The 26,403-nt window shown below is 42.0% G+C and overlaps 1 protein-coding gene across 4 annotated transcripts in view; it reads left to right on the forward strand.

The window, feature by feature from the left end:
• The first annotated feature begins 5,521 nt into the window (after positions 1-5,521).
• ARID4A (AT-rich interaction domain 4A) overlaps positions 5,522-26,403 on the forward strand; it is a 56,068-nt gene continuing 35,186 nt past the window's right edge. For all 4 annotated transcript variants that reach the window (XM_071557292.1, XM_071557293.1, XM_071557294.1 and 1 more), the window contains exons 1-10: positions 5,522-5,609; positions 6,227-6,290; positions 7,456-7,566; positions 9,848-9,913; positions 10,816-10,906; positions 20,982-21,061; positions 21,165-21,259; positions 21,837-21,969; positions 23,954-24,033; positions 25,630-25,706. In XM_071557292.1, coding sequence (XP_071413393.1) covers positions 6,285-6,290; positions 7,456-7,566; positions 9,848-9,913; positions 10,816-10,906; positions 20,982-21,061; positions 21,165-21,259; positions 21,837-21,969; positions 23,954-24,033; positions 25,630-25,706 — 739 coding nt within the window. In that variant the 5' untranslated portion in view covers positions 5,522-5,609; positions 6,227-6,284. The remainder of the gene's footprint in view (positions 5,610-6,226; positions 6,291-7,455; positions 7,567-9,847; positions 9,914-10,815; positions 10,907-20,981; positions 21,062-21,164; positions 21,260-21,836; positions 21,970-23,953; positions 24,034-25,629; positions 25,707-26,403) is intronic.

Genomic DNA, 26,403 nt, shown 5'->3' on the forward strand with positions numbered 1-26,403 from the left:
TCCTCCCAGTCTGGTATCACAAAAGGCTGAAAAAGTGACCACACTGTTGCTACAAGAGAGATCTCAGAAGTGAAATATTTGAAGAGGAACAGATTTTATTTCAGAATCTTAACTTAAAAACTGCAGTAAGACTCTCAGACAAAAATCCAAAACTTTGAGCCTTTTTCTCCTGTTGGTTTTCACAGCAACAAAGTAAGTAATGGCCACTCCCAAACCCACATGGCTTTTACATTCAAGTTTTACCCTGTTTGATTTAGATGGGGTTTACCAAAGCAGCAGTAATTACAAACTAGAGATTTTGCTTTGTGAGGAAGAATACAGACTATTTAGAGACTGAGGTGCAAGTTTAAATGTTTTGCACTTAGGGCTATTCTAAGACCATAAAACTACATTTGCTCTGTTGACTGGTGACTGACTTTATGTACAAAACCCATCCCTTCTCACCTCCAAAGATCAAAACTTCCACAGATGAACTCTCTACATCAGTAACAAGGTCTGCACCTCAGAATTCAGGAAAAAATGCTGCACGCAGAGATAATTTGGAAGTCAGTTAAAGAGGAGAGAGTTTAAATAACTAAAACTTACAGCACTGATGCACTGACAGCCTGGACATGCACGGGACACGTTTCAGGTACCAACCAATGTCTTGTACCTACCACAGAAAAAGTTACCCATAAATTCTCATTTGACTTCAAGCACCTACTTCAAGTTCTGAGAGACAGACTGATGGCTTGATTGAAGGTGATGACAACAGAGTCCTTTGCCACATCTAAATTAAAGTCTTCAGCTTCTCTGCAGTGCTGGGCACTGTTGTCTCACAGCACTGCCCGACCTCCCCAGCAACAGCCTCACTACAGGCACCAACAGGAACCTGCAGTCCTGAGAGATAACATGAGAGATAAGGTGTATTTGTAACCAAACTCTGTATCCTGCATCTCTTTGCTAGGCAACAAAACAGGAATTAAACATCTGTATTCAGATAATTTAACAGCATGTGACAAAACATGAAAAAAATGGCTCTAAAAGCCAATCCCAAGTAAATCCTGGCAACAGGCACATAGTTCCCAAATTGGCCAACACGAACCTTGGAGACAAATATGTCAGTTATCATAAAATTCCATCCCAGAAAGAATAAAAATAGCTTCTTACAACACAGTTCTTGTTCTGTCCAAACACAGGATTACCAAATCAGTCTTAACACAGGGCCCAATTTACATCTGGAATTACAGGATTGTGTGATTGATCCCAAGGAACTGAACTCTCCTTGTGCTGCACCCTCAGTTAATGCATCACTGACTCCTACACTCATCTGACAACACGTGGGATTGTAGCCAAGAGCTGCAGCCACAAAGCACAACAAAGTCTGGACAGAGTTTATTCAGGAAAAACGGGAAAATGCTTCTTCCTGGAGATCACTGAGGCCACTGACAAGAGCTGCTCTGGCCAGCTGATCATTTCACTGGTGTTACTGACAGGAGAAACCACAAAGTGAGTGTTGTTGTTCCTGCAGAGTCGATAGGAAACCCAATTCTGAGATTCTTCTCACCCAAATATTTCTGACAGAGTTCTCTACATCATAAATATTTCCATGGTTACTCATCTCCAGAAGATACTGCACTGCTGCAAAACACAGCCAGACCAGACTGAAGAAATCCCCACTGGGGATTCTTGTGGATTCAGTGGATATAAAACACTAATTCAGCCTTCCCAAGGGCTGCTAAACTTTGTGTGTCTCCAGTGGAACCCTCACAAGGAAAAGATGAAAATCAGCATGAAGCCTTTTGAGAGACTAAACATCCATTTTCTGAAGGTGAGCACAGGAATGTGCCAGAGATGGGGAAACTGTAAATAAGCATTTAGCTTTAACAGGTGGTTTGGGGGTTTGTTTTCTGACACACAATAATAAATAGAAAGGAACTTATTGCTGACAATCAACAGAGAAGCACAATTTTCTCTATGACTAACAAGGGTTTGGGCTTTCATTTTTTAATCCAGCTATTCCTGGCTGAAATTGACTGTTGTCAACTTCACATTTTGGGGGATTTTTTCCCTTCATACCTGAACACTGAGTACTTCACAACTTTGTGCCCCACTCCTCTGAGCAATCTGCAGTCACTCAGATAATAAAGTTTCCTGGGAAGCTTCATTTGTATGGAAATACAGCATTCCACACAGACAGAGGATCTGAACCACCAGTGGAAAAATGCTGCCTATTTTATGACAAAATAGATACACCAAGAGGAACAGCATTTAAAAAGGAAAAGGAATAAACACTTGAGACAAAAATAAAAGCTGAAGGTCTCCTGACCACCTGCAAAGTCTGACAGAGAGAAGCACAGCTGCTTCATTACATAAAAAAGCTCAATGTTAGAACAAGAGTATTTTTGGTATTTCTGGAGCAGTGTGGCTGGGACTGCACATGTTTTCTGAGATTTCTTACAGACACAAAAATGCAGCACTATGTGACTAGTGAACAGAACAAAAACATCTTAGTTATTCCAGAAATCTCTCTTGTTGTTACTTTGTCTCTGCTCTCAAACAAGGAACGTGATACCTTCAGCAGTTACTTACACTGCTGTTCTTATAAAGAGAACTGTAATATACAGACATTCCTGTATTTGCCTTTTCCAATGGAGTGCCACATGTATGGAAGACTTTTGGCAAAAATTCTGTATATTCTGCAACTGAGACACCATTTTAAAGTACATATTTTTTTTCTAACCTGCTTACAGGCATCCCCTAAGCTCTGCAATTACACATGACCAACAACCAGGGCCACACTTAGGAGTGCCTTAATGCTTTTGTTTTAATTGTTTTTAAATTAAGAAGCCTTTAATCTGCACAAGCTGAGCCTCAAATGCACATCCCCAGGCAACTCTCCTGTGCTGCACCTACAGGCAGCTGGTTTGGTAAGAACAAAGCACAGATAACACAAGCACAGCTGCTTTAAACAAAATTAAGTATTTCTTCCTCACAGAATGTCTGTTTACAGAGAGATGAGATGCTAAAACGACTGAGCTTCCAAGTGTTAACTCTGTGCAGTTAACAGAGCAGCCCAGGATGAAGGGGGTGGCTGCAGAGAACTCCACTGCTCATTTCTTCCACTCATTCCCACAGCTTCCCTATAAGGGATTGCACAGGGCATGGGGCACAGCTCAAGGAAGTCTCAGGGCTGCTTAACACTGACATTCAGATGAGGCATTTCAGTACCATGGCATAACTCTGAGTCCTAAAGTTCCTATTCCAAAGAAAAGATAATTAAGCCAAAATTAGACCCTCTTTCTGGCTTGCCAAAGCACAGAGTTTTCATTCCATGGCACCAGGACATCATCCCTAACCACGTGAGAACATTTACACTGTGCTGAGCTGCCCACTGGGCATTCTCAGGTGCTTAAAATACCATAAAAAGAACAAGCCACCTCTCTTGCTCACTGGCTATAGAGAAAAAAAGTCCTTTTGCTCACAACAGCTCCACGGGGTGTGCCATGACCCTCCTACAGGTGCCAGCTGTGAGGGACACATCCACCTGGGCAGGATCCTTCTGCTAGAAATCAGAAACAAGACTGATTAGTTTTGTTACAGATTGTTATTTATTGAAGGGTACCCAATGCACAGACACAAATCCTGCCTCAACAAAGTTCACAATCTAAGCCAGGATGTGGCCAACACGTCCCACAGAGAGATCTGAAGTTCACATCTAAAGTGAATTTTGGAAGTTTTGTTAACATTTGGGTTAGATTTTACAGCTTCTAAATCATAGAATCAATCACAGAATGGGTTGGGTTGAAAGGGACATTAAAGAGCATCTCATTCCACCCCCTGCCATGGGCAGGGACACCTCCCAGTATCCCAGTTTGCTCCAAGCCCTGTCCAACCTGGCCCTGGACACTTCCAGGGATGGGGCAGCCACAACTTCTCCGGGCACCTGTGCCAGGGCCTGCCCACCCTCCCAGCCAAGAATTCTGTCCCAATATCCCACCTAAACCTGCCCTCTGTCACTTTGAAGCCATTCCCCTTGTCCTGTCACTCGAGGTCCCTGTGAACCATCAGGAACTCTTCAGTTTATCCTCTGCATAAAGCAGAACCACAACCCTGAATCCAAGTTCCCTCAGCACTGAATGCCACAAACCTTTGAGCATTTTGTATAAATCCTCAAGGATGTTTATATTTACAGCTCAGATGCAAACAGAGCTCCAGAGCTTTCCCCCACCTCAGACCTCTCCCACAGTCAATTCTAAGGCCTTGTGTGCTTTAATTCTTACCAAACTTTAGAGCCTACCTGTACTATTCATCTCTGCTCTCTCTGGAGAACTCACCCTTTGCTGCTGCTTTCCAAAGCATCAGATTTAATAAAAACATTTTTAAAAAAAAATAAGTGCCATTATCAAAGCAGAACTTACTAACAATTTACTCCTGTCAAATTAGCACAAAAACAAACAAATTCCTTCCACTGTTGCTTTAAGTAACCCTAAAGGAGCTCTTGTAGCTCACAGCAAGCACTGCCAAAGAGACATTCATTACCTCCGAATAAAAACTATGGATTTAATAATTTGGAATATAAATTATGGATCTGCGCTACCACTAGCCATGGAGCAAATTTTATGTAAGACAAAACGTGAAACTAACGTTAAAGATATAATTTTTTATAGGCTTCATTCAGTAATTCCTTTTTATTGGGGTCAAAGCTGGTTACTAAGCCCAAACTCTCCCAGACCAGTGCAGGTACCCTGCGCTGTGAGGCTGCACTTCCAGAGCACACCCACACCCAGACAAGGCCACATCCCGCCCACAGCGCCCCGAGCGCCCTCAGCGCGCCCCGCACGGCCCATCCCTGCGGCCCGAGCCGGCCGCGGCCCTGCCCGCGCCTCACGGGGGTGCGGGAGCTGCGCCGTCCCCCGCGGGCCGGCAGCCCCTACCTGCACCGCGGCCGTGTCTCCGCGGGGCGCTGGGACGGCCCCGCACCCTCACGGCGGGCGGTCCCGGCGCCTCCATGGCGGCCGCTCCACTTCCGGCTCCGGCCGGGCCCGCGCTGCGCCACCGCCAGGAAGGCTGCCCCGGACACCCCGCGATGGCACCACACCGGCGGGATGGGACGAAATGGGACAGGACGAGGCCTCTCTGCAAGCTCAGGGCGCCTCTCCCAGCCGCTCCCGCCGCCTCCGCCGCTGCCCCAAAGCGCTCCCGGCTCTCCCTCCCTCCCGCCCGCGGCCTAAAATGGGAAAGCGCCGCGCACAAAATGGCGCCGCGGCCGCGCCGGGGCCCCGCCCCTCCCTCCCGCTCGTCCCGCCCCGAGCCAATCGCGCCGCGCCGTTACCCTTCCGGCCCGCGCCTCCAGCCAATCAGCCGCGCCGGGGCGCCGCGGCGGGGCCCAATGGGGGCGCTGTCCGCGGCGGGGGCCCAATGACGCGGCGCGGGGCGGCGGCCAATGGGAGCGGCCGCGCGGCCGCCGGTTGTTTATTGGGGGCGCGCGCTGCGGCGCGGGGCGTGTCGCGCGCGCGGGGCCGGCGCGGGGGGGGGCGGGGCCGAGCGGAGCGGGGGCCGCGCTCGCTCAGCCGGGGCCGGGCCGGGGCCGCGGACGGGCCCGCACGGCGGGGGAGCCGAGCCCGCAGGTACCGGGGCATGGGGCGAGCGGCGGGGAGAGGGAGCTGGAAAGGGGAAGGAGCTGCTGCTGGTGGTGGTGGTGGTAACGGCGGCGGCGGAGTTGCGGCGTCCGCCGTCCCGGGGGAGGGGACGCGGAGCGGCTCCGGGAGCTGCGCTTTAAACCCCCCCCAGGCCTCCCCCGCTCCCGCCCACAGCCCTGCGGGCCGCCCTAAGGCAGTGCCGCCCTCGCGGAGTGGGACCCCCACACGCACCCACCGGGACCGGGACCCCCAACTCTATCGCGATACCCCCCCCCCCCCCCCCCCGCGCTGGTTCTCCCCCGGGGGGTGAAGTCCGGGAGGAGGAGGAAGAAGAAGAGAAGGAGGGAGGGGGCCCGGCGGGGCCGCGGAAAGTTGGGCGAGGGGCCGTCTCGGCGCGGGGAGCGGCGGCCCCCGAGCCCCGCGGAGCAAATGGCGACGTGACACAGACACGGGCTCGGCGGGAAGCGGCTCCCTCGGCGCGGCCGGGACGGGCGGCGGCTCCTTCCCCGGCCCTCCCTCCTCCCTCCCTCGCTCCTTCCCCGGCTCCCCCCGCCGCCCCTCACGGCAGCCCCGCGCTCAGCCCTCCCCCACTGGTGTTTTTGCAGTTGTTTTGCCGTGCGAGGAGCAGTCCCGGCGCTGGAATCCCTCGCCTAACCCTGGAAGATGAAGGTAGGCGGCTCTCTCTCCGGCGGCAGCGGCGATCGCCGCCCGCCCTCCCTGCTCGCTGCAGAAATTGCGTTTTTAATCGCTCTCCGCCTCGGCTCGGTGTGAGAACGCGGGGCTCGGTGTGTGTTGTGCCTGCTCCCCGGCCAGGGGCAGGTGATTTAAAGCTCTCACGGCTCGGAACGGACATCCCCGTCGCCTCGGAGTTGTTGTTGTCCTTTGGGCTCCGGTCTTTAAGCGCTTCCTGTATCAGCAGCTGCTATGGCAAGTTTGCAAAACCACAGCGTTTGTCCCGCCTTTGCTGTTGCCGGTTTGCTCAGTACAAAGGCTCAACAATTGGAGAAAAACTTTTTCTTCTGCCTTCAGAGTTGAAGAAATAATACCGAGCTAAAAAAGCCCTGCACGTAAAGCCAGTTATTTCAGATTCTGTGCTGATTTCCTGTCACTTGCAAGGTGGTAATTTTGTCCTTGTTTATCAGCTGCAACGAGCACGGTAAAGTGAAATGTATTAAAGTGTTAAAGTCCAGATTAAGGGAAATGTGATGACAAATATGTCTCTTTAAAAATGTGTAAGCAGTTAAGGTTTGATAAAGCCATTCCAGGAAAGAAAAATACTGGTTAATAGCTGTTTGAAAGATTGCAACAGATTTCTCTAGAGTTCTGCTTTTAGTAACCAGGAAAGAAATCCTATGTATAGAATGTTATAGACTTAATTGGAAGTATTGAGATGACACCAATCTCAAACATTTTAAATAATCTGTATCATTGTATTGCTTAAAGCTGAAAAAAGTACAACTGTTATTCTGCCTTTTTGTGGTAGAAATATTTTCCTTTCCTATAGAAATTACTTGAATTAATAGTCCTTTATTAACCTTTTTACAAGATGTTCCAAATAGCAGTTCAATACCTTCAAGGATATTTCTGAGAGAGGCTGGCAGTGGAAATGAAGGTGTGTGTATGTGTCACGATCAGTGATAAAACTTCCTGTAACTTGTTTGTTGTTTTTTGATTTTCCCTTTTGAAGAGCTCCGTGATGGCAATTCCAAGTGCAGGCAGCATTTATCAATTTAAAATCAACAGGTTCTAAAAGTTTAGATGCAAAACTGAATGTGTAACGATGCAGATGTGAACACAAATAAGAGCTGAACTTTGTTGCTGTGTTTTGTTTCAGGCAGCAGATGAACCTGCCTACCTGACAGTGGGGACTGATGTCAGTGCCAAGTACCGCGGTGCCTTCTGCGAGGCAAAGATTAAGACGGTGAAAAGGCTTGTGAAAGTCAAGGTAGTTTGCTGTGATTGCTGCTGGTTTTATTAAAGCCTTGTGCTGAGAGGCCTGTCAGAGAAGATCCTAGTCCTGAAGATTAGGAAATGTTCATCACCTCCCTGTGTGAATTTTAAGCAACACTTGTGTGTGGCTTTTTTTTTTTAATATATTTTCCTGTTGGATTTGGGGCGACTTTGTTTTGTTCCTTTTCCCTTTCTTTTTGGTGGGATGTTGTTTTCCTTATTATTAGTAAGATGCTGGAACAAAAATGAGCTTTGTTGCTTCATCTTTCCTGACTGCATTTGTCTTGTTTTTGAATCCATCAGTTTCCCAGCAATCAGTTTTGGTGTCACAAATAGGGGATTATGGCTTTACATGGCTAATAGGGAATAAGAGCAGCCTCTTCTAAAGCAAAAGTTTCATTTTATTCCAACTGACACTTTCACTTTCACAGCTTGGAACTGAAGAGGCAACGCCAAAATAAATCAACAGCAGAAGAGATGACTAATTAGTTTGTTAGACCAGGTTTTAGCAATGTCATGGGTAATATTTTTTAAGTTTTGAGCATCTTGCTTCTGCTTCTAAAGCCCCTGGCTGGAGCTGAGTTTCTGTGCATGGACAGTACTGGCTCATATTCATTTACAATTTACAGGGTTTTTTCCAAAACAACCCAAAAAGAAAGTTGTCATTTTTGTGTTGCAGTGCTGTTGTAAATGCCACTGTGGGAAAACAAGAGTAAAATGTGGTTAAATGAAAGTTAAGAATTCAAAGTAAACGTAGAAATTGTTGTTCTGCTTTGTCTTGTCAAAGTCTTCCCACTTCCTGCTTTAGTGTCTACTGTCCAAGATATGTAAATAAGGTGTTGGTGACCCAAACCCCACTAACCAATGGAGATGAAACCTGCCTTTTATAGCTAGACATCTAAATTTTCCTGTGCTTTAATGCTTAGATCAAGTAGAACAAGTCACCAGCCTCTTCAGTTACAAATATAGATCATATCACTTTATCAGAGTGCTTTTCATCAATAGAGAAAAACTCTTAATTCAGATATTGAAGTCTTTTCCCTCCTCTTAATGAGTACTTAGAGGAACTTGTGTTCTTTGAAATCTGTGTCAATGAGAAGCTCTGTAGGGAGCACCGTGCTGGTCTGACAACCTTGGGTTTGTGCCTGTGTCTTTGGTCTGGCAGAGTATTTAGACTGTTAATAGGTAGGAGTTTTTTCTTCTTTTTGGAATCAGATGCTTTATTACTCCACGATAAGATTGGGAAGTGTGTGAGGCTGCAGTGACTTGGTGGAAATTCCTGTCGCTGTATCTCAGTTACAACAATAGAAGTTTTAACAAGCTGAGCCTGATACTGTAATTAAGAGCGTGTAGGCACACCCAGCGCGGCTGCCAAGGGTGCAGGGAGGCCAAAAAGTCCGGTAGGCTTTTCCTGAGGAGCAGGACAACCTGTATTCATCTCTCTGCCTTTTTTATTTAAAGTTTTATATCAGCATAAAGTGAATTATTGACCTGAATGTGTGTTAATCCCGATGCTGTTTTGGTGTGTTACTGGTGTTGTGTTTATAAACACAGCTATGGTGGAGTCTGTGGTTGGGGGAGACAGAGAACTGGACATCTTGTAGGTGGAAAGGAAGCTCCTATGACTTTTAATTCCTTAAAAATAATAAGAATTTTGGATAATTTTTTCTTTAAACTGGATAGTCTTCTGTTCACTTTGTCTTAGCACTGTTATCTTATTGAAAATAGGATTTTAAAGGACAGGCATTGTTTACTTATACTGTAACAGTCTTTCACTTATTTGCCATAAAAACTTTCTGTTACTCAGGGCAGCAGAAATGCTGGTATTGGGTTCAGTTTGGTGATTTTTTGATATATTTAATAATAAAGAGAGGTTTTATTTTGGTTGTAGTTTAGTATTCAGTCTGTTGTCAGTCAAGAGACAGGAAAAAAGCACCTGCTTAATCTTCTCACCTGGAAGCCCAATTCCAGGTTTGCCCTGGATTGGATCAATATCTAAACTTGCACCTCAAAATGTATTTCTGTTGCTTTGGAATTAGTGATGTTTGATTTGCCCTGCTCTTTAATTATGATATTTCAGATTAAATATTAAATGTGATACTTGGAGTGTCCTGTCAGTAAAATGGTCCAGGCCAAGTGTTTTCTGTTCAATAATGTTTGAATCCATTGGTTTGATAATCTTAATTTGGAAAACTAGATGTTGATTATTACAAATAGATTTTTGTTTGCTATTAAAGAGTCAGATGCCTATTAAAAGGTTCCTGAATATCTTTCAGGTGGTCTTGAAGGGGGACAACTCAACTCAGTTAGTGCAAGATGACCAAGTGAAAGGACCTCTAAGAGTATGTATAATAACTGCTTGCCTTCTTTTGGTGATCTATTAGTGATTTATAATTTTGATGCTGTCTGGGTGGGTACCTGTTCTCCAGGACTGAAATAAGGAAGCTCATCCCTCTAGACAAGATGGATTCTGAGGAATTAGTCTTAATTGTTGTAGCTTTATGGGCTATTTCTGCTTGTCTGTGTCAGGTACTCGATAACCAAACAGTTTTTCCTGCAGTGATTTTTGTATCTTGTCAAATACAAAGCTTCTTATAAATAATGAAACTTTGAAACTTATTAGAAGTAATTGAGAACTTGAGTGCAAAGCCAAGTTCAAGCCCATTAGACAAGAGTAAATACAATTAGTCAAGGTTTTAGAATAGTTGATATACTTTATATAAAAGTGTGTTTATTTGTATTTTTATGCTATGTAACAGTTGTGTGCTACAACAGAGAGCTGTGTTATAAACATGAGTGCAAACTGAGCCCTTCAGAGAAGATGGTCTTTATTATTTTTGTCTTTTCTCTGTAGCTCCTGCCAGAACCTGAGTGTGTTGGAGGCTGCTGCTGAAATTCTCATCTAGCTGACAGTATTAGAATGTTTAAAGTATAAGAAATAGAAGTAATTGCATATTATTGCTTATCAGTAATATTGGTTGTCAGTAATAAAATTAATCAGTTTGAATATTTGTTTTCAATTAGCCTTCTGTTATTTGTTGTGATGGTGCAGTGAGCAGTTCTGACTTTCTCGCTGCTTCACTCCTCGCAGTTCGGCCTTCACACTGAAGGACCTTTGTTTCTACCTGATCAGTGACTCCACTTGGACAGTAACATGGAGCTAAAAGGACTGTTCAAAACAGCAGATCTTGCCTGCACAGTGATTTTGGGCTGACAGGTAACCTTGGGCTGCTCCTTCCTGCAGGTTGGTGCGATGGTGGAAACGAAGATGCCGGATGGGTCCTTGCAGGAGGCCGTGATCAGCAAACTGACGGACGCCAGCTGGTACACTGTGGGTGAGTGGCACAGGGCTCATGGCTGCCTGTAATCCTTCATCAATACATGCCTAATTACTGGGAACTGTGTGAGTTATTACACCTTGTATTGTGCCATCTGAGATAGTTTTTGGAGGGAACTTTTTAAAGTCATCCAATGATTCCTTTTCCATTTAAAATAGGATAATTATTTATTGTTCAGGGAGGTTGTTGCACAGGTAGTTGTAGGGCTGAATGATGAAGTTTGTTTGGCACAATGTACTTATACAGGTAGCACTTCCACTCACTGAGATTCAGAATAACTTTGGCAGATTTTAAGACAAACCTTGTAGTTCTTTTTGGACTCGAAAACCTGTGGCATGACCCTGAGATCAGCTCAGTTGGTTAAAACTTGGTTGCAATAATGCCAAGGTTATGGGTTTGATCCCCTGTGTGGGCCATTGACTTGAGTTGGACTCAATGATCCTTGTGGGTCCCTTCTCAGAATAGTCTGTGATTCTGTGTGAATGACTGAAATATGAGCCTTCCTTCCCTTTGTGCAGTCTTGTACACAAAAAACCACAGGTAGTACCAACAGAAGTCAGAATATATTCTTTTTTAAATAAAGAATCAACATACCACACTTTAAAAAGCAAAGAGGAGACATTCATCTGTGTAACTGTTTGCTTTAATAAAATTTTCAATTAATGATTGCCTCTGAAGTGAAATGGAAAAATGCTTTGTTTTTCATGTTGGAGACTCGTGCTGTTCAGGTATTGAAATAGAAAGCTCAGAATGCAGTGAAATGTCAGTGTCAAACAAGAACTCATTGCAAGATGAATGTCCTTATTTTGAATAATTCTGATCTCCATATTTTTCTTAAACAGCTTTAATAGCAGAATGACAGAACAACATTCAAATGATAGTTAATAACCAAAAAAAATGACAGTATTTGAATCAGAGACTTTCAGGCACCCATCCTTTATTTGCACAACTTTCTTAGAGCAGTGGAGCCTTCTCTTCACTGATAGTAGCACAGAAGGGACGTGCTCCTGTGAATTGTCCTGCACATCCTACTCTTGGGCATTGCTTTTTGGATTAATACTTGTAAATTTAAACCCTGAGTTTCTTACTGCCTGCCTTGTGTAGCAAATGTATTCAGCTTTGTCATACTCTTCCATCCTCTCTTAAGGAGTCCTCTATCCCATAAACTTCTAATTATTTTGGTTCATTAACCCCTTTTTAAGATTTAAAGAAGCTATTTTCAGTAATCCAGTGTTTCCATTGCAGGAGGTTATGTCACCTTTGGTGGGATCAGGATAAGGCTCTGCAGATAATTTGGAAGAATTTATGATTATTGTTGTTAGTGCTTTAACTTCAAGCTGGTTGACAAAGCTCACTGCTCTTTGCCTTTTTCTTCAGGATTATAACATTGCTGTAAAACTGCAGTGGATGTCAGGTCAGAGAGGAAAGGCAGGATTATTTTGGAGTGCAGAAGATTTAAAATCTCCTTAGTTTGGTACCGTGATGTGACACTCAAGGAACAACACGGGAACTTTAGGTTGGCTTTATATATTTTTAGAGTTTCACCATTCTGGTACAGAAGCAGAAAAAACCACAGTTTTGAACTAGTAATTTCATGTTTTATGAATTTGCATTTTCATTTTAAGACTTACAGCTTCAGTTTTAAAGTAGCTTTTTTAGCTAATTCTGTTTGAATATGAACCAGAAGACACATTTGACACGTGAACTCTTAAATCCCCTGTTCAGGGAATGAGTTTTGTCTGGTTTTTCTTGTTTATTTCTTTCTATTTTCTTTTTTTCCCCCTTTTCTTTTGAGCAGCAAACTTCTGCCAAAAACCTTTACTTGATGAGCAGGAAATTTGAACAGTGAATTAAGTGTTCTGTCCAGCATTAGTAGATTGTTGTTTAGATTTCACAAGTTGTTGAACTGTCCCCAATAATGCAAGAGATAAATCATGCCATGATTTTTGCTTCATACATTTATTGAAGTGCAGTGTCTCAGAGACTTGAACCAAAGGATTAATTAATTATTGTCATTTTCTTTCCCCAAAAAATATTTTTTGACAGGCAGAATGGGAGTGTAAAATGTTTTCCATATGCAAATATATTAAGACTGCTTAGGATTCTGTAAAAATCTGAGGCTCGGGGGGAGGATTAAGTAATTTTTAAAGTAATTTTTATGGTGAGTGAACATACAATGCTGTAATATGGCACTATGACTGTGAAAATAGAATTGTAACACACTGGATTTAGGCCTTAGGAACATTTTTGTGTGTTGTTTGTGGTGAGTTGTTTATTGGTGTTGAAAGCACAGGTAAAGTTGACCAGACTAAGCAGATCATCAAGTTTGTGTCATGGTTATTTTGCAGTTAAAACTGGGGAAGTGTTTTAGGTTGAGTACAGAAACACTGAAGTATGAAAAATCAGACATACCTTTTGCCTGCTGCTTCCATTGTGTCTTTGTAGAAAGTTTTGAGTAGATGTGAGGTGTATATTTATGTAGCTGTGAAGCAAAGAGTTGAATGGGTTCCTTTTGAATGGCTGGTGGTTGTGCTGCCTCACAGCCTGAATGATTCACCCACAGCTGAATTGCTGAGAGGGAAGTGGATTGAACAGACTTCAGGCTTGTAGAATTCCTCCTGAATGTTTTGAGATGGAAAGCACAAGGGGAAGGTTGTGTTCCAGCAGTTTGTGCTTTTCCTGTAGTATTTATTCTCTATGTTATCTAACATCTCATTCTCAGTGATCTAAAAGCAGACCAATATAGTGAAAACAGTAATATAATATATACAGACATTCTTGAAGTGTTAAGTACAGATACCTAAAAAAAAATCCACCAAAACAAAGTGCCTGCATGTCTGGTGAGAGGTGAAGATACTTTTGCATATCACAGAATCATAGAATGGATTGGGCTGGAAAAGACCTCCAAGATCATCAAGTCCAACCCTTGGGCCAACTCCAGTCCCTTTACCAGATCGTGACACTCAGTGCCACGGCCAAGCTCAGTTGAAAAACCTCCAGGGATGGGGAATCCACCCCCTCTCTGGGCAGCCCATTCCAATGCCGGAGCACTCTCTCGGCAAAGAATTCTTTTCTGATCTCCAGCTTCAATTTACCGTGGCAGAGCTTGAGCCCATCGTGCCCCCTTGTCCTATTGCTGAGTGCCTGGGAGAAGAGACCAACCCCCACCTGGCCAGAACTTCCCTTCAGGCAGTTCCAGACAGTGCTGAGGTCACCTCTGAGCCTCCTCTTCTCCAGGCTAAACACCCCCAGCTCCCTCAGCCTCTCCCCACAGCACTTGTGCTCCAGTCCCTTCTCCAGCCTCATTGCTCTTCTCAGGTTCTGTATTTTATGTAGGGATCTAAAGAAGAAGAAAAGTCACCTGAAACAACTTTGCTTTGGTCAGCAAGTTGAACCAGTAGAAATGCTGAGTTTGCTCCTTTGCCACCACCATAATTCAAGGGCCATAGTGATGATCAGTTTGTCCATTTCAACAGTATCTCCTGTCTATTAGTGGTGTTTGTATACCTGAAATAATTCAGGATTTATTTTCATTATAACTGCCACAGAATCACTTTTTCACCTCTTTTTAAGTAATAATGATGTTACTGTAACCATTTAGTTGTATTCAATTTTTTGTCTGTGATTTGGAAATACTTTTTAAATCAGCTTTGACATTCAGCTTCTCAGTATAAGCAGTTGAAGAAACAAAAGGTTTTTGGAGTGGAAGTTTAAGTTGCTATTGCACAGGGCAGCCCTCTCAAATCCAAAGTGGGGTCACAGAAATAGCAGTTTATGTTCTTTGGTTAACAAGTTATTCAGTTGGACTCGCTGATCTTTAAGGGCTTTTCCAATCTAAATACTTCTATGATGTTTTAATCTTTAAAATGCAGTTATTTAAACTGAACTTCCTTAATTTACAAACTTTAAAGTGCTGCATTGATGCTTTTGAAGTGCTGAATGTATTGTTGGGTGATAATTGCATAGAATTAAACTGGTCTGTCAGATCTGCCAGGTTTGAGTTACGGCTCCCTGAGCTCACCATCCTCCTGATTCTGTTACCTGGTGAAATGCTTCAGGTAAATGCTGGAATAATGTCTGAAATGCCTGAAAACAAAGAAACCACAACCCAGACCACACCTTGCAAAGTGCATAGTTGTATTTTAGTTCTCACATACTCTGGAGTGAGAGTATGTGACAAACATTACCAGAATTTCAGAAAACTGAAATCTTAAGGTAAATGTTCTTTAAGCAAACACCTTTTTATCACTTCTGCACAGAACTGGGAGTGATGTGAAGTCTCTATAAAAGTGAGAAACAGTATTTCATTTGAACAAGGGTCTGAGAGTTGGTGTTTTTTTTATTGCCCCATAAAAATCAAAGTGTCACCTCATTTTTGACAAGACTCAGGTCAGCAATCTGTATGTGCTTCGATCTCCTTGACCATATCACAGAGTCACAGAATGGATTGGGTTGGAAAAGATCTCCAAGATCATCATGTCCAACCCTTGGTGCAACTCTAGTCCAGCTTTACACAGAAGTAAAATCCAGATAAAATATACTGAGTCTTTCATTTTGCTAGTTAAACAATGGCAACATATTTCTAAAGAGAGAAAACATGTTAATTTTCAGTAATTTTCCTCTGAAAAGAGTAAGAAATAGAGGAGAAAAACAAAACAGTGACAGGCATTTGCAGTTTCTGGCAGACCTTGCTATCAGCATTAGGGCTTTATGTACAGTTTAGAGTGAAAGGGAATATGATTTGTTATTTTTTGAGACTTAGGACTTTCAGACACACTTCTGAGGCACCTCTGTGAGTCCTGAGCCTCTGCTGGGAACTTGCTCCTCTCCTGTAGTCACCGTGCCAGTTTCCAGGGGATGCTGAGTGAGTGTGTGCTGAGAGGAGTTCAGATACCTGAGTGCTTGTCCTTGTGGAAGTGAAGTTTTGGGTAGTCTGCTTGGTTTGTTCTGAGAATGAAGAACAGTCTCAGTTGCCTCACTTTGGTGTGTATCACTTGGGAGGTGGCAGAAAAAATTAGAGGTACTGAATATTTGCTTCTAGTCTTAATGTTGTGTGGATTCTGGAATTTCCAAGTTGTAATTCTGAGAATATTTGTAAGCAAATAGGCCAACATTGATGTCCTGGGACTGGAGGAGCAGGGCTGTTAACAGAAGCTATTTATAGTCACATTTTCCTGTTTTTAAATGTAGTTTTCCTCTTCTGATGCTTTGTGGGTATCTTGATGCTCACGGGGATAATTGGCTTGGTTCTGGCTCTGCTACATCTGTGAGCTCTGGCATGTCTTACTCCTGCATGAAGGGTGATAAAAGCTCTCAGTGCCCCAGCAGTCACTTGAATTTGTTGTTTTATTGCTTCCACCCTTGAGCAGCGCGTGTTCTGTGGGGTGTGCAGGGCACTGGTCACATCTGTGTGTCTGGTCTGACCAGTTCCCAGCATCCTGTCGAGCTCCACGTAACAAAAGCATCACTTCATGTCCAGGCTCTGTGTGTGTCACCCAGGAATCCAAACCCACAACCCCAGGGGAACTGCCCAGCTGGCTCCTCTTGGCAGGTGTTTCCTACCACCCTGACCCACCATAAATTTGTTCTTTTTGTCTTCAAAATACTGCTTGAATGGATTTTGAGGAAACCCTGAGTTTGCCTGAAGTCCTTCCTTGGAATGTGCTAAGTGCACATAAACTCAGGGCAGTGGCTTTGCAGCACTTAAGTTTTTGCTGTGAATTCTGCTGTAATTGTCTTAAAGCATTTCCTGGTCTGAGCAGGAGAGAGTTGGCTGAGGGGTAAAAATGTTTTAGTTTTCTTTGTGTGTGCAAGTGCATATTTATGTATATTCACATGAGACTCTGATGGGGTTGGAGACTTTGACTCTTCACTCTTTTAACCTGAATGGGAGGTGGAGCAGAGAGGAGCCTTAGTCCTGGAAGAGAATTCCCAAGATAAAATGGAATATACTGGACTTGATCCCATGTAGAAAGAAGGAGTAGCACCATGTTTTGTGCCTGTGTTTAACAACCTGTTGATAGAGGAGCAAGATTTCATGGTGAAAAAGTGCATTAATTGACCCTTGTTACAATTCATCAGGATCAAACCTTTGGCTATAAACCCACCTTTGTTACAATGTGAGCTGAGTGTTAAAAGTATTTACAAATACTGTACAAATAATACTGTAGAGAAAGCAAGAAGGCAGAGCTTTTCTCTTTAATCTCTTTATATGTAATAATAGTGAGATTAATACAACATTTCAGAAAAAGCAGTTCCAGACACATGTTTTTGTCTGGAAGTTGATAGTTTTCTATGAGCAGACTCAAATACCTCATTTTTGTATTTTCAGGTTTAGTTCATATATATTTAGGTAAGAGGAACTGAAGCCCACTTAAATTTACTATTTTTTAAATAATTTTGAGTTCCACAGTCTCTCAGTAGCACAATCCACTGCAGTGTGTTGCTCTCAAGCCCCCTCACAGTGATGAATCTTGGCTGCTGGGGGTCATTCAACAATTACTGCAGAACTCTTGGGACTTTCCACGTCCCAAATGTCTGCAAAACTTGCCCACATTTGTTGATACTTTCACAGACCATCTCTGGTAGTTCACAAGTCACTGCTTTGTCAGGCAGTGGTGAAGGTAGTTCAGTGTACACAGTGACACTGGAGCAGCTTTTACTTTGTGATATGTACTTTTGTTGTCTTGGTTTAAGAGTTTCAGAATGGGGTGGGGAACAAGAAGAAAATGTTTCCCTTTTGTGCAGTGTAGAATCTGTGCTCGTTTGGGCAGCAGCAGGAATATGACTTAGAATCATAGACTTGTTGAATTTGAAGTTAGCAAGATGCAGCCTTGAGGGTTGTTTTCCCTGTTCACTTGTCTGCCACAGAAGTGCCTTGTTCTGGTAACACTGGTTGCTCTGTGTGGAACTCAAACCAGAACTACTATGAGGATGTTCTGCTCTGTTCTCCTTTTTCTGTCTTCTTCCCCCCCCCCCAGGATATTTATAAACAAGTTGTAGTTAAACTGATCTGCAGTATTTTGTTTTTTCACATTTTCTAAAAATTATTTTGAGTCCACTTGTTAATATTTATATAAGTATGTAATGCTGTTAATAGTAAATTATATTGCTAAGATTTAATGTGAGTGAGAACTGATGATGATCCTGGTTTTTGAGGACAGGATTAGTATTATTTTTATTAATGGTGTATATGGGTCTGCTTCAGTCAGGAAATAGAAGAAACGTGCTCATCAATAGTGAGTTTCCAGTTGCACTTTGGTGCATTTTTGAGGTACTCAACTTCAATCAAGAGGTTTTTTTCCTAAATCTTGGCAAGTACTGCATTGATTACCCCTGGCAAGTTTGTTTTTATTCTTCTGGCGTAGATTGGGGTTGTGTGGATTTCCACAAACAGAAAAGAAATTAATTCTGTTTCTTTCCTGTCATTATTGACAAGGTTGGGATGCAGCAAAACTCTGACAATGTCTGTTTTATTGTCACTGTTTCCATATGCTCCATACAGAGCATGTTGGACTCTTGTTCTTGGGACTGGAACAAGCTTTGTAACAGAGGCTGTTCCTCCAGGTTGTGCTGCTTAGTCATCTCCTTTCCCCTTCTGTCAGTGCTCATCATTAGCAGCATGTTTGGAAGAAAGGCCCAGCAGAAATTTTGCTTTTCCTTCATCATTCCTGTGTTGTTCTGTTGCCTGTTAAACGGTGCTGTGGAGTTTTCCCCCGGCTGCTTTGGGTCCTGCCCTTCCCAGAAGGCAGCAGGCAGCTCCTGCAGCGTTTCCCCAGAAAGTCCTGCCCACTTTGAGATGAGGCAATGGTAGGACTTGAAGGGCTTCTGCTTTTCACACTTAGGACGGTAATTTCCTCCTCTCAGATGAGTATCGTGGCACTGTAAACAAACACATCTTTTGGTGACTTCACTACGTGTGTGTGGGAGACACCTCCCTGTCTTCCTTCCCTGTTTCCTGCCCTCTTTAACACCACTGACACCATCCAGTGAATTCTTTCTCATGGAATACAACCCTTAGAGTTTCTGCTGTTGGAGATTTGGAGTTGCAGCAATAATCTACTAAAGGAATTAAGTGATTAATGCAAGTTACTCAACATTAATTTGGAAGTCTTTAGTTTGTTTGTTTGTTAGTACTTGGCATTTTAACTAAGCAGCCTTGTTTGTGCATGAGATTAAAAAGAGGAGTGAATTTGCAGCTCAAAGTGTATGAAGCTCTCCTGACGTGGCTGCTGTCACAGCTTCAAAGTGTCACAGAGCCAAAATTGTTCCTTCTGCTCCACTGCCTGTTCACAGCATCCTCACTGTGTGATGCTGTACCTGGAAAAGAGACTCCCTTACACCTCTAGGACTGGCATTAAACAGTCATGCATGGGCCACACTAATGTGAGCAGTACTTCAGTGAAGCAGATTCTTCTTAAAAGTGAGATGGAAACCACAAGGTCTCCTCACTTTGTGTTTTTAAAGGTGCTGAGTTTATCAGTGAGGTTTCTGATTACCCTTTCAGTGGGGCACAATTGAATATTTTCACTGGCAGAGAAGCAAGTTTGAAGTAGCTTCTGTTAGAAAATCCTTGGTACGTTGTGTTTTATTGGAGAGCTTTCTTACTTGGCCCACCTTAGTAATTCAAATAATTGATTTTGTTTTGTATGAAAAGCAGTGCTGTCCTTTCTCTACTGAGAATTTATGAAGGGATCACCAATGTCTTTCAAATACCAAAAATATCAGAGCCTTTGATTTCAACCCCTCATGGTCCTTTTGCCTCTGTCCCTGCTTGTTCTCAGCAAGGCAGAAAATTAAATGTAACTGTCATTTTTCTATTAATCATTTAAAAAAAGGCAAGATATTTTTAAGTAATGATAATGCTGTGGGGTTTCCTCCTGCAGAGCAGCACTTAGTTTTTGCTGTGAATTCTGCTGTAATTATCTTAAAGCATTTCCTGGCCTGAGCAGGAGATGGTTGTCTGGGGGTAACTACACACAGACTTGGTGAAAGTGTTTTAGTTTTCTTTGTGTGTGTATGTACATATTTATATATATTCACATGAGGCTCTTGTGGGGTTGGATACTTTGACTGTTCACTCTTTTGACCTGAATGGGAGGTGGAGCAGGGAAAAGCCTTAGTCCTGGAAGAGAATTCCCAGGATAAAATGGAAGATACTGGATTGATCCCATACTCTGACCCTCTGTTGTGCATTTCCATTTCCCCGTGGCTGCTGATCAGGAATATTTTTCTACACTTCCATTTAACGGTGATACCAATTCCTTGGCAGTTCAGGAATTTGTCTGAGAGTTTGTGCTGCTCCACCTTCCTTTGCTGAAGTTGTGTGGTCACTCCTTTCCTATGGAATAAAGACATTTTAGTGGTGGGAGAGGGTTTCACACGGGACTGTTGTTTTGTTTTGTGTAGCTCTGGGAAGTGCAGAGCAGCCTTTGCCCTGTGTGGGGAGGGACAAGCAGCTTTTGTTAGAACAGAGGCCAGTTCTGTACCCTCAGCTGGAGGGACAGCCAAGTGACAGGAAAAGGCATGGGATAGACTTGTCTTAATTCAGGTAGGAAACTGGGAATGGGTCTGAAATCCTGACTGCCAGGCCCTGAACAGATGCTCACACTTCCATATCTCTGGGTCTGAGGAGTGATCAGGAAAACTTACTAACTCACCATAAATTATGTTTTCTTCCACGTTCGTTTTGTCCATGGAAATGAAATATAAATTTATGAAGTTGACTATGCTGCAATTACAAATACAGTTTTTGAACTCTATGGTTGCCTCTTATTGCTCAGAAATACCTAATTATGTGAATTTTTAAAGTTGATTTGCGTGTTTGTTGTAGTTAAGGAAACAAAAATATCTCACACAGTCTTAAGTGTCATAATTTCCTTCTGTGTCTTAATTTTAGTGTATTTTACTGAGGGTATTTTACTTCACTCTCAGTATATTTAACATTTTATCTTTTATGGATGAATAACTGGTCTATCACCTGGTTTATGAGTGGTTTGCTTGATTTATCCCCCTACTGTATTAGTTTTAAATAAATGGGTGGAGCTGATGTGTCTCCTTGGCTTTGTCCTAGTGTTTGATGATGGGGATGAAAGGACCTTGAGACGAACTTCATTATGCTTGAAGGGAGAAAGGCACTTTGCAGAAAGTGAGGTAAGACACTGATGGACATGGAGGAAAAAGTAAGAAGTTAATGCTTTTTTTTAATTATAGGAAGGTATTGCAAACTGATTTCATTTCCTCTTTCTCCATGTAGACACTTGATCAACTGCCACTAACCAACCCAGAGCACTTTGGAACTCCAGTTATTGGGAAGAAATCGAACAGAGGGAGAAGATCATCTCTTCCTGTGTGAGTTTTGGTGGTTCTCTGCCCTCCCTCTCATGTCCTGTGCTGTCCCTGCAGCAGCACCTTTGCAGCTGCAGAGCTCTGAGTGCTCCACACCTCAGTTGTGAGCACAGTTGATGGGCTGGGGGTGCTTCAGTCCCTGCTGACATGATCATGTGTTGGCAACATTATGAAATGGAGAGAGTTTTGCTTGTAGTACTCTTTCATCTAACAGGAAATGCAGAATTTTTAACCTTTACACTGCCCAAAAGAAAAAAAAAGTATTTTAAATTTCTGGGGTGGAGACCATTTCTCTTTGTTTCATGTCTGTGCACAATCAAAACCTGATTCATGTCTCCAGTTCCAACATGATCCTGTTGTAAAATACTAATACTTGGAAAGGTTTGCTACGAAATTCCTCTTCCTAAGTAAGTGCTCTTAATATTTAAGTGTATTTCATGCAATTTCAGCTCTTAAAATTCTAACTTTGTTTTTGAAGCTTTGCAAAATAGAAAGAAAAATCTCATTCTAAGCTGGTTTTGCTTTCAAGTAGTAACTTCAGACATAAACTTTTAAAATATTGTCTATTTTGATACTTTAGTACTGAAGATGAAAAGGAAGAAGAGAGCAGTGAGGAGGAGGATGAAGACAAAAGGCGCCTCAACGATGAATTGCTTGGCAAGGTTGTGAGTGTGACTTGTAATTCCGAGAAGGTGGAATGGTATCCAGCTTTGGTGAGTTCCTTTTCCAGCAGAGCTGGGAGTGTAGTCAGGCTCTGCTCTGCTCCCATTATTTACTAAAAATACAAATGTTTTGCAGTATCTATGGAGAGCAGGAAAGCAAAGATTAACATTTATGTACAAGCTACAGTTTTATGGCTTTAGAGTCTTTCAAGACTGCATGCAAAGTGATCAGTATGGAATGGTATTTTTCTTCTAAAAATAAGACATTAGGACATGCACTCCCAAGCAATTTAAGAACAACTAGATCTATGAATTTTAATCGCAGTGGGATTTTTATTTTTTTGGTTTGTAATGATTGTCTTTTCCCTTAGACTTTGTTTTGTGAAATTCTCCTCTTTTGTGCTTGCATTTACACCAGTGGCCACTTACTCTGGCAGTACATGTTGGTGGTTATTTTTATGTTTGTATCAGTACAGCTCTTCATTGCCATTGCTGATAATAAATACATATTAAATAAGTCCAAGTAGACTTATACTGGAAAATTAGACACTTTGTAGTTTGTTGATACACAGAAAAATTCATATAGTCATATTAAAAGTTGCTTGGTATGTTTTGGTGTTGTCAGACAACCTCAATACAACACCTTCTGTCATCCATTAGAGCTGGGTTTGTTTAAAAAAAATAAGTGTTTTGGGGCATTAAACACACAGGTTTGGTTCATTAATTCTTGGAGATTTTATTTACTGAACTGTATATTGTGTAGTCCTTAATTTTGAGTCTTAGCTGGAACAAGCTCAGTTGTTAAAATCTTTAAACTTAGGGATTGTATTTCCCTGTGGGAATCCAGGAGTAAAAGGTAACTCACTGCACAGGCCAGGTGTGTTCCCTTTCCTGAGAGAACATCAGGGTGTAATGTAGGATGAATACTTGACACTAATTTACAGGGTGGTATTGTACATGTTCTGGCTGTTATATATCCCTTTCTTAATGACAGATTTTAGTTTAACATGGTTCTTAACTGGTGGATTAAGTTACTGGAGGCCAAGTATTTGCATTTAACATCTTCTGTTTGGATATGGTCTAGAGCAAGATGTAAACTTGTTCTGTTTGTGGTAATGCAAATACATTTTTATCACTTTTTTAGACTTAAGAGCTGACACTGCTTTGAAGGATGTGCTGGATTTCACACCGGCTTGTGTTACCTATACCTCAAAAAAAACCCCAAAACCCAAACAAACCAAAAAACCAACTTGGGTCTCAGTTGAAGTGTCAGAGATCAGAATCTGGTATAAAATAAGTGGGTTTGTGACTTTTTAAATAGGTGCTTTAATCAGGCTTTGCGTGAACAAGAATTAAAAAGCAGAGTGAATGAACCAGCATCCTGTGATGTGAGCTCAGTAGGTTAGATTTGAATTTACAAATGAAATTTTAAGCTTTTTTTGGCATGTATATAGCAAGTCAAGTTTAGCCTGGAGAAGAGGAGGCTCAGAGGTGACCTCAGCACTGTCTGGAACTCCCTGAAGGGAAGTTCTGGCCAGGTGGGGGTTGGTCTCTACTCCCAGGCACTCAGCAATAGGACAAGGGGGCACAATGGGCTCAAGCTCTGCCAGGGGAAATTGAAGTTGGAGAGCAGAAAAAAATGCTTTCCAGAAAGAGTGCTCAGGGATTGGAATGGGCTGCCCAGAGAGGGGGTGGATTCCCCATCCCTGGAGGTTTTTAAGGTGAGCTTGGCCATGGCACTGAGTGCCATGATCTGGTAAAGGGACTGGAGTTGGACCAAGGGTTGGACTTGATGATCTTGGAGGTCTTTTCCAACCCAATCCATTCTAGGATTCTAAGTTAATACTTCAGGGTAAATTCTTCTTGACATTTGTTATTGTTGGCCTTAGTGGTACAAACTGGAGTATGTTTGTTTTCCCAGAACTGGAAACCATAATACAACAAACAGGAAAACAGCAGTTTTCCTGCTGTCTTTCTTTCCTTTCAAGCTCAGCTATATTTTTTTAATACAGAAGTGTCCTGTTTGATCCTTCAGGTGGTGTCACCGAGCTGCAACGACGACGTCACCGTGAAAAAGGACCAGTGTTTAGTTCGATCCTTTGCAGATTCCAAATTGTAAGTAATTGCTCACAGTTATTAGACATAGACGGGAGAATATGGGAAACAATTCCATATCACTTCTGAAGATGATACCCCTTGCAAAAGAAAGAGTGCAGGTTTCTGTAATGTTGGATGGACTCGTTTGGCATTCACAGTCCATTTCCAGCCAACTCCTCGTGAGCTTCCTCACTTCTTTCCATTGTGTGGAATGATGAGAATTCATTGAATCTGGAGAGTTTCTGGTGCTTCTTCATTTCAAAATATCAACAACTTAAAAAAAGCCAAAACATCCAACTGTTTACTCTCTGGATCATTTCTGTGCTTTGAAGTGTGTGTTTTGGTCTTAATTATTTCCCCAATGTCTTAATTATTGTCTTCATGGGTATCTGTTGTAGTACTTTGTCTGATGGACTCCTTACCTCCAGTGCCTTGGTGTCCATAGCTGTTAAAATAGCCAAGGTTTTAAGGGTTTAATCTGCTTTTTTTTTTTTATTAAAGAGACTTGTTAATTAAAATCTTTACAGAATCTGAACAAGATTCCTGCAAAAAGAAAGAAAGATCCTGTTGGTCCATCCTCTGCTCCAAAAGGGAAAGGGAGGAGAGAAGGGAGAGAGAGATGTCTTAGTAAAGGAAAAATATAAGAGCATGAAGACTGGTTTTTTAAAGCTGTTTCCCTTTATTTCTCTTCATTGTTACTTGTATTGCATCTGTCTCAACATGTTGTAACTAAACACTTCCTGCCAAGGGCAGCTGCCACCCTCTCTCTTTCTTTGCAAAGCGAACAATTTGTGATCTGTAAGAGCTGTGATTCTGAGTAGGTTGTGAGTACTTGATTATTATTTCAAGTACCTGAAGACTCAATTCATTTTGGCCTCTCAGTGTAGACACTTCCCATCAGCCTCCCAGATAAGCCTGGCTATTTATCTGCTTAGGGTGGAATGTTACTGGGAAAACATCTACACTTCTTCTGTTTGACTTTTTTTCCCCATGGTATTATGGCTTTAACTTCAGAAAATGGCAGCCTCCAATTCCTGAGGTTTTACTCCAGGTTTTCTGAAATAATTAAAGAAGAAAAAAATGCATATTCAGTATAGCTTTAGAACAGAGCAACTTCCATATGTGTTGCTGGGAGAACACTTCTGTAATTTAAAAATCAAAATCAGCTGTTTATCAGTGCAGATCTGGGAATTGGCTTCACTTTTATTCTGTGTTTCTAGAAATGTGTTTTGAAAATAGAGGATTTGTCCCTTCCCTCTTAGTTGGATTCCTGTTTTGGAGAGCAGCTGTTGATCCACGTGAATATTTTCAGTTTAAAAAATTATTTTTGCCTGTGTGTTTTACCTTTGCAGATTTGTGCAGGTTAAGCATTTAAAATAAAGAAGATTTACAAATGTTTCTTAATTTTTTAAGGATACTTTAATGTCTGAATTTCAAAAAAAGATTGAAAACTTACTCTGGGCAACTTATTCTTGTATTTCACTACAATAACAAGTGCTTTATGCAGTTGTTGAAAGTGGATGATAAATCTTGAAAAGTTTAGAAATTGCTGGTTTTGTAAGTGAGATGCTTGATTTTCTGTGATTTAAAAATAATAACTTTACTCTTCTACAGTTACTCAATAGCAAGAAAAGACATCAAAGAACTAGATCTTCAAAACTTACCAAAATCTGAGTCCTCTCCTAAAAAAGGTAAATTAAAAGAAGTAAAGTCATACAATAGTACTTTTAACATTTGTAGATAATTGGTGACCTGTTGTTTTCTGATAATTGCTCTTGGCTATTTTGTCAATGGTTTAGATGGGATAAATTAGAGAAACTTTGGATGTAGCTGCTGCCTTGTTAAAATAGTACCTGGTAGAAATCTTGTTTATTTGATCCAAGATGGTGTATTTGAAGTGTCATTTATATAATTACCTCTCCTGACACTAAAGTTTTGTGTTATTGCTCATAACATTGTGTTTGCATTAAAAGTACCCAGACAGAAAGGTGCAAACTTTATTGTAACTGTCTGCCTGTGACTGATGTTTGATTTAAAAATACAGTTGCAGAATTTGATTTATGGATGGATGGATGATGTGACAACAATAATCCATCAAAACGTGACATTTGCCAAGGAGAAATATTTAAAATGTATTTATTAAAAATTATTATGAGAAACCTCACCCAGCAACAAGAAAACTCAGCAGTGACAGTTCCTCTGTTTTGTGTAAAGCTGTGGAACAGCCCCTTAACAAGTAAAGCTTTAAACTGCTACAACTGAAAGCCTGAGGTGGTTTTGATTGATTAGTGTAATTCTTAATGATTTCTCTGCCACTTTCTCCTTAGTAGCTGTTTCACAGTACAAGAACTTTAGAACAGCCAAAAAAAAAAATCAGATACCAGATTT

The sequence above is a fragment of the Pithys albifrons genome, chromosome 6 (assembly GCF_047495875.1).
Source record: "Pithys albifrons albifrons isolate INPA30051 chromosome 6, PitAlb_v1, whole genome shotgun sequence".
NCBI lineage: Eukaryota > Metazoa > Chordata > Aves > Passeriformes > Thamnophilidae > Pithys > Pithys albifrons.